This window comes from Heptranchias perlo, chromosome 5 (assembly GCF_035084215.1).
Source record: "Heptranchias perlo isolate sHepPer1 chromosome 5, sHepPer1.hap1, whole genome shotgun sequence".
Lineage (NCBI taxonomy): Eukaryota > Metazoa > Chordata > Chondrichthyes > Hexanchiformes > Hexanchidae > Heptranchias > Heptranchias perlo.
In genome coordinates, this window is record NC_090329.1 from 41369305 (window position 1) to 41378220 (window position 8916).

Consider the following 8916-nt stretch of genomic DNA (forward strand, 5'->3'; position numbering starts at 1 on the left):
CGTGAGGTCCTGCTTTTTAATTTAGTTTCTAGCTTCTGATATTCTTTTAGCAGGACCTCTTCCTCCTGTCATTGGTGCCGACATGGACCATGACAACTGGATCCTTCCCCTCCAATTGCTCCAAGATGTCCTTTACCCTTACACCGGGTAGACAACACACCCTCCTGGACTCTGTTATGACTGCAGAGGATGCTGATTATCCCCCTGATTATAGAATCCCCTATGACTACAACATTTTTATTCTGACCCTCTTTCTCCCCGGACTGCCTTGTGCTCCACGATGCCATTCTGGGCATCCTCCCTGCAGCCTTCATCCTTATCCTCACAGATATCAAGTACTTTGTTGGATAGGACCAGTGTTTGCAGGACTTCCTTCTCCTCCTCCTCCTCCCTATGTGTCGAAGTCTCTCTAACTCACACTCCAGCTCAAAGACTTTGGCTTGAGACACTCTGGCTCAAAGACATTTATTGTAGATGTGGCAATCCAGGACAGTCTCGCTGTCCACAAACTCCCACATTTTACAATCCCGACGCACAGCCTGTACTACCATTTCTAGTTTTTATTTATCTATCTATCAGTTTCTTTCTAGGACTAATAGAATAACTTGAGATCTAAATTATATTTAATAAATGGATTTAGCTTGATTTTGAAATAATTATTCATTTTTTAATTTAATTTAAGTTTTAAAAGTTGATAGAATTGTTTATAGTCCCTTGGTTTAAATCACTTAGCACCTCCTCCCTCCTCTGCACAAAATTCCCACCCTCACCAAATTCCCAGTTGAAAGTCCTCACATTAGAAGTTCACTCGCTGTCCTTACCAACCTCTGTGCTCAAGCAGTGACTACTCGAGTAATAACGAGCATTCATTCTGGATTCTGAAACTCCCTCCCCATCGGTGTATAGGGTGACCAAGACTCTGCTGGACCAGCAAAGAATAGGATGCATTGCTCACATCCACACTTGCCAGGTGTTAAACTTATACTCACCACTGGACTGCTAAGGAATCAGACTCGTCTATCCCATCCCCTGGGCTGCCAGGGGATGGGATCGACAAATGAAAAAGTACCACAGAACAGAAAAAGAAAATCTTGACTGCCTATCATTCGGGACTTTCTCCCATCTATCACCTAACACCCATCATTCCCTCAGAACAAAGGCTCAACCTACACAAATGAAGACATGGTCTTACTGAGGCGCACACTACGTAGATTGAGATATACTATTTTCGGAATGTCTCTATGTAAGCACAGAGAGAAACAAACCAGTAAATTCTCTGCTTGCTCACCCTAAATACCTTTCTTGAAGTGACCTGCTTATTCAAACCCAAACAGATTAATATCCTATTTACAAAATACCACAGATTTTTTTTTGCAATTTGGCAGCATTAATAAGATTCAAATCTAGGTTCTGGTGTTGGGCTGTGCATTTATTGAAAAGTTTCTTTGCACTTAGTTGCATGTTCATTATTTTGTAATTTGTGTTGTGCAACATATGAACTGAGAGGCTAAAGTTAATGAGAAACAAACTGATTCAAAGTAACTCTTTGTTCTTGCCATAAATAATTCCACTGTGTTAATGTGATGGTGTATTCAGTTTCTCATGCAGAACTATACTGTTTTTGTTTTCCAGTTACGTAAGGCTAAGTGAAATAGTTGATCATGTGTTCCCTCTGCTGAAGAGAGAGCATTCCTCTGACTTCCCTTGCTCAGATACCTACAGCCAGTTCACATTCTGGAGAGAGCAGCTGCCAACTGTGGAAAACCAGGACCTTCAAACTTCCCAGAATTAAACACTACTGCACATATTATTATAAATTGATTTTTATCCCTTTTAAGTGCTAGCAGCCATTGCTCACATTGTTATAAGCTGAAAGTAATGTAGTGTTCTTCCTTCCTGGCTTTATGGGGGTAGCAAAGCTGCTATCATATCACTAAGCATTTTACTCCATCAAATGTTCTCATGTAAGGACATTGTCACAGACTCAGAGTGAAGCCACTTGATGGAGGTGTGTTACATCTTAATTCCCAGGTTTCTTGTGAAGAAGCAGCTTTTGTCATTGACATTTTCTGTACCCTCTGTTTCAAGTTGATATCACAGCTCCTTTAAGATCACTCTCCACTCTTCAGCACTTGTCATTTTGTGAGAAAATTATTTTAGTGATCACACAAATTTAATATTTCTTTTGTTTTTTTTCCCCTCAACAAAGGTAGAATTATAATTATTTATAGTATGCACTTTTGATAGTTTGATTAAGTCCAAATTATTGCTGTAGATCCATCTTGTATAATGCATCAGTAAACACTGCTGTTTCAAAGGCTCAAGTAACTTAATCATTTGTCTTCACCAGATGTTTTTCTCCCACCATGCCCACAAACTTCCACCCCTTCTCTCTCTCTCTCTCTCTCTTGGGCTACAGTTCTGGGGCTACCAGCAGCTGTTTAGCGTGTTTCCCTGTGGCTGTTCTTCATGTGTGAGCCTAGGCAGATTATTTGGTGGGGGCGGAGGTGGATGCAATCGCAACCAAGTCTGATCCAGATACTCGTCCAATATCTGCATGTGTGCATACCCCCCCACAGCAGGGGTAATGATTAATGATCAAGTGCAGAAACCTTGGACACTTTTTTCCATAAACTAAGGAGCACTGAAAGTCAATTGTAGTGCTCCAGCTGTGCCCTGGTTCAGCACAGGATATACATTGAACCTGCAACCTCCCTGGTCTGTGCATTTGATCACTAAGCCATCAAGGGAGTACTGATGGATTATTAAAACTGTAAAACAATATTTTATTAAAGCATTGTTCTGTGAGGATAAAGGATTTTTTTTTTGGTATTTTTAATTTATGAATACAATTATTGCAGAGACTAATGTGATTTGCTTTAATTTTCTGGAGAATATATAGCAAATAGGCCATGCTACTGATATTCTTAAATGTCTTGCAGTTAGACTCCTTGCAAAAGTTTTTATACCCAAGTAGGATTAAATGATAGTTGATACACAGAGGCCGATATTTCCCTTTTGATGTAAGGGTACAGATGCCATTTATATCAATACAATGGGATTATTGCCCTTGTTGAAGGCTATAATTCAGGATTGTTGCCTATACAACTGTTAGTATTTTTATTCCCTGGCCAGTGCCAAGAGCAGCACGGTGGCATTTGTTAGGAGGGTAAACTGCATCAAGATCCTCCAACTATCCAGTATATATTCAACAGCCAATAGGCAAATAAAAAAAAAACTAGAAATGGACCCAACTGTGTGTGAAGAGCCATTTTAAGATTTTATTTACACATAAAGGAAAATCTTGTACACTGAGCTCATTGTATCTCATTAGACCGAGTCTCTTCTGTATTATTGTGTTATTTCCACAAAAAATAATTTTTAAACTCTTAATTCAGCAGGACTACTAACTCACCTGATTGGGAGGGGGAGATGTAAAGTGGGTCAACAAAAAAGACCTCCAGCATAGCACAGGTACATTGCATCCATAATTGAATATTTTGTATTTTATCATTCATTTTCTGATATCATGGTCACAAATTGGAAAGTACGATTCTTGTGATGCATGCAAGTTGTACCTGATTTTTTAGCTGTACCAAAAATGGGGAAAATCAGGCTCAGAGCATAATGTAAAGTGTATTTTCTTTCTATGAAAGATAAATAATTGAAGCTTTGCTTTCAAATCTATTATGTTTTGTTACAATTATTACAACCACCATCACACAACCGCTGTGTGTGTAATGAATTGCAATGTTACTGTAGGGAAAATAACGTTACATCATGTAGATAAAGAAGACAGTCAATAAAAGCAGAATATTATAAAGTGTATTAAAGACTCTTTGTGTCCACTAATGGTTCTACAGTACATCTATCTATGTTTAATAACATTTATATATGCCATTAACATAGAAAAATGTCCCATAGAGGTTTAAGTAAAAATAGACGTCAAGCCTAAAGTTTCTGCCAATTTGTGCTGGTTTTATCAGTGCAATCGGGCTGAACCAGCGCAAAAGATCGCAGAAACTTGATTTACGCTGGGCTTCGAGTTTCCACGATCTTTTGCACTGGTTCATAAATCATTGTGCTGAAGCCGGCCCAGCCCACAAAATTGGTCACACTCATCCGATCGAAATAATGAGGATGGCGAGTTTGCCCCGATTTTTAAAAATTATTCATTCATGGGATGTGGGCGTCACTGGCGAGGCCAGCATTTATTGCCCATCCCTAATTGCCCTTGAGCAGATGGTGGTGAGCTGCCACCTTGAACCGCTGCAGTCCGGTTGGTGAAGTTTCTCCCACAGTGCTGTTAGGAAGGGAGTTCCAGGATTTTGACCCAAGGACGATGAAGGAACGGCGATATATTTCCAAGTCGGGCTGGTGTGTGACTCGGAGGGGAAAGTGGAGGAGGTGTTGCTCCCATGTGCCTGCTGCCCTTGTCCTTCTGGGTGGTAGAGGTCGCGGGTTTGGGAGGTGCTGTCGAAGAAGCCTTGACAAGTTGCTGCAGTGCATCCTGTGGATGGTACACACTGCAGCTACGGTGTGCCGGTGGTGAAGGGAGTGAATGTTTAGGGTGGTGGATGGGGTGCCAATCAAGCGGGCTGCTTTGTCCTGGATGGTGTCGAGTTTCTCGAGTGTTGTTGGAGCTGCACTCATCCAGGCAAGTGGAGAGTATTCCATCACACTCCTGACTTGTGCCTTGTAGATGGTGGAAAGGCTTTGGGGAGTCAGGGGGAGAGTCACTCACCGCAGAATACCCAGCCTCTGACCTGCTCTTGTAGCCACAGTATTTATGTGGTTGGGTCTTCAAGTTATACGTCAATGAAACTGGTAAATGGTTCAATATAGTTTGTTTAAGTCATTTTCAGTGATTTAAAATCAGGTTACTCACAGGTGGAGGACAGGACACTCTTATTAAAAATACTTAATTTTGGTGATAAACCTATTTTTAGCTGTATTAATAAATTAATATTAAGGTTACCACTCTTAAGTACATCAATGAATTTTTCTAATGCAAAGGAGAAAAAGAAACGATTACCCTCAAGTTGCTGGATTGCACTGGTTCATGGAAGATTTACGTTTGTGATTATACAAATGAATTTTAGTGGAAACTTGAACTGTAATCTAACCGACGCAATTTTCGGGCGCAATGCGCACCCAATTATCGATTGCGCCCAAAGCGGAAACTCAATCTCATTGACTTCAAGGGAGAGTAAAATTGGTGTAAAACGGGCAGCCAACTCACACTGGTCAGTTTCCTGCTGTGAGGGTTAGGTTAAATTACCCCTGAAATGTCTGTGTTCTAACTTCCTCTGTTCGTAGGACCAAAGACTTCCCAACAGAATGGGTATGAGGTGTTTTTGCTAGGACTGGCTTATTATTTTACAGTCTATGCATCAACAACATCAAGGAGAGCTCATTAGTGTCTTGACTAATTTTTGGTCCCAATATTTACAGGGAGGCGGGGAGGGAGCGGGGATGTTTGTCAGCGGCCAGGAAACCCGGCAATACAGGGAAGGTAGAGGTCCTGCCGAATTTAAAGCAGGACCTCATTAGAATTTTTTACGCCATTTCCCCTCTGGCAGCCGACCAGACTGAGAGGCTGGCCTGCTGCCGGGCAGGTAAACCTGCTGTAGAAGACAGTAGCCAGGGACCACTGGGGACAGTCCCCAGCAAACGAGACGATTGACGGCCATGGGGGGTCTTGGAGCGTGGCAGTGGTGGGGGCTCGCAGCGTGCCAACTAAGGTTGGAGGGGCAGGAAGCTCTGAGCGTGCCAGCGAAGGGGCGGGAGGCTTGGACTGCGCCAGCGAGTAGGGAGGGAGACATCGCTGGGGTAGAGATCGTGGTGAGGGTCGGCAGATCGCGGGGGTGGTCAGAAGATCGCGGCAGGTTTGTTTAGGGGGCCGGGGAGGAGCAATCCTGGCCCACGAGCAGTGCTGGATTCAGCAACTCCCACCTCTTTAGCTGCCGGGTTTCCCGAGCCCTTGGAAACCCGGCCAGCAGCTTTAAATTTAAATGACTGCCAAAATCTGAGGAATGCAGCCTCATTTAAATATTATAATCACTGACCCGCCTCTCCAGAGCGGGTTACTTAGCTGACCCCCAACCTGCTGCAGTTAAACTGGAAGTAGGCGCGTTGTGGTGGGTTGGGGTCCGGTTTCCCATTTTTAGCAATTTAACCCCCCCTACCCTCTTCAACCCATTGTGTGTGTGTGTGTGTGTGGGGGGGGGGATTAAAGCTCCCCCCATTGTCTTGCAGCGTTTTTTAAACTTGCATCAATACACAATGCTTTAAACACAATTCGAAGGTAATGGTTTTTCAAAACCTTTCTGTGCGGAAAACTTAAATAATGCTGAAACATGACTAGTTTAATTTACTGTTTCATATTAATCTGCATATGAATTCAAATTGAAAAATTATGACAGTCTTGTATATGACTAGTCATTAGTAAATACAAACTACAGTACAACATTACAGTAAATACCTTTTAGTTAACTTAATACCAATACTGTAGTAGCATTCCAGTAAATTATAAACACAAAGCTGGCCAATCTCCCATGACATTGTACATGGAGATTCGAGATCAGATGCAATATTCTGGTCAAAGAGGTTTCGAGTGTAGAGGATCATTGGACCAAGTGAGGAGGCGGAGGAGGGAGTTGGCATAGAAGGAGGGAATAGAAGTGGGGAGGGGGAGTAAAGGGGAAAGGGAGGATGGTAGAGGGAGTGGTTGAAGTGGAGAGAAATGGGGGGTGGGGATAGAGGAGGGCAATAGTTTTGGAAAGAGTGGAAGGGGAGAAGGCAACAAGAGTACTTTTTTTTGGATCATTTGAAGTCAAATCAAGTTCCATTTAAAATGTTCCAGTTCCTCCACTTTTACAATTGTGCACGAAAATCATGTTTTCAGGCTCCCTTTGTGTAGTTTGACATTTCTTCACACTCTGCTACAAAGATGACCTTGACATACTCCATTTGCTGCAGCAGATACCACAGAAATGGATGTGTATTGTATGGAAAGTACCTTTTTTTGAGGTCTGTTTTCATACAAACATTTTTATAATAACTTGCACTTGCTTATAATGTGCACTTTAATTTGCAGTCCATAGCCCAATGTAAAATAACAAAAAAAAATAATGCTACCTAAAGCTAAGGACTTCTTGGGTAGAAGTGCTAGTCTAACCTGTCTAATGATGCTAAAGTGGCTTTCCTGAATCAAACATTAAAAACAGCATGCACACAAAGAAACAAATGGTGACTACTTTTAAAGCTGCCATGTTGCCATGATCTCACATCAATTGTACAACTAACAAAGGTAACTTTATTATAATATTCTATAGAGAAGTGAGGTAGCACAGTAAAATCCAAGGAAGGGCAATAATAAAGTGAGAAAAGAATCAGAGATGACAGGGAAATCTGGGTTGCAGGGTTAATCCTTTGCCCCTTACCCAAACCTAGGAAGTAAGTAAGAATGTTCTAATGCTCAATAATTTGATAACTGTCTCACACGACACAAAGATTTTTTTCCCCACTGCAATACAAATAAACGAAATGGAGCAGAGACATACGGGTCAGTACAATAATAGTGTATACTGTTAATAAAAGGGCAGTGAGGAGACATTTCTTCATCCACTCTGGCCCTGCATCTTATCCTTGAAAATTTGGCTGCAATCTATTTGAACACTTATTTAAACACGGAATAATTCATAGTCATCACATTGATTGCAAATCTTTAAAGAAAATTGCACATTTCTAATATGCTGAAGAGTACATACTCAGTATAATTAATCTAATTAGAACCATTTTTCTGGTTTTAGAAAGTTTGTAATAACAGGATTCTTTCATGACACTACTGAGACGGATGTACTCCTATGTGAAGCAGGCATTTTAGTGGCATTCTAACAAGCGAAATGCGCCCATGCATTTAGTCTGACCCATTTCTATGGCAACATATGTAATAGGAACAGATGTGATATGCCAACTACTTTACCAAGCAGTGTGTTTGATCTTGGAAGCCAACAGGACACAGAATACAGTACCCTGTATTCTTAAAAGAAATACTTAAATGAAACAAACTTAGATGACAGTAAAAACCAAAGGACCATTCCTTTAAATAAACCTTGCTCTAGCATAAATCTTTGCTGTTTGGTATGCTGAAGGAAACATTGTCCTATAGAGCTGACAGCTGGCTTTTGGAAATTTTGAGTATATCATATGTTTGCATATGAAAGTGTTTTCATGCAAGAATTATATGCATTATCCTGTGTGAAAACACAGACACTCGTGAATGTTATATTTCTAATGCAACTGGCTCTATATCTGGAGGCTTCAAAATCTCCAAAGGTTAATAAACTCTGCTCACCCTTGACAGATAATAACTGACTGAAGACCAGCATCTGACATCTCAAAATTCACTGCACATATAAGAACAGCCACTGCAACTGGGTCATGGGTTTTGTACCCTGAGCAGAAATGTTTTAACGGAGACAAAAAAGCCATGTTGCAAGACTGATATGGTAATTTCTGCTGTTTAAAAACACTTATAGTTTAAAGGAAAAATTGGTGCAGAATCCTCATTGTTGCACTTAATGGAGTCTCCCCATCGTCCCTTGTTCCTGAGTTTTATGCATTAAATTGATGGCTACAAGTAACCTGAGAACTAACATCTGTATAGAATCCCCTCTTCAATGATATTGTGAAGTCAGATAGAAAGCTGTGGACATTCCAACCAATTCATGATCTAATTGAAGATTAGCAAAGATTTATGCTAGAGCAAGGTTTATTTAAAGGAATGGTCCTTTGCTTCCTAACAGCACTGTGGGAGAACCGTCACCACACTGACTGCAGCGGTTCAAGAAGGCGGCTCACCACCACCTTCTCGAGGGCAATTAGGGATGGGCAATAAATGCTGGCCTCGTC

At 41.2% G+C, this 8916-nt stretch overlaps 1 protein-coding gene across 4 annotated transcripts in view; it reads left to right on the forward strand.

Moving 5' to 3' along the window:
* lpin1a (lipin 1a) overlaps nt 1-3833 on the forward strand; it is a 138170-nt gene extending 134337 nt beyond the window's left edge. For all 4 annotated transcript variants that reach the window (XM_067984282.1, XM_067984285.1, XM_067984284.1 and 1 more), the window contains one exon: nt 1633-3833. In XM_067984282.1, the coding sequence (XP_067840383.1) occupies nt 1633-1792 (160 nt within the window). In that variant the 3' untranslated portion in view covers nt 1793-3833. The remainder of the gene's footprint in view (nt 1-1632) is intronic.
* Nucleotides 3834-8916: the final 5083 nt, after the last annotated feature.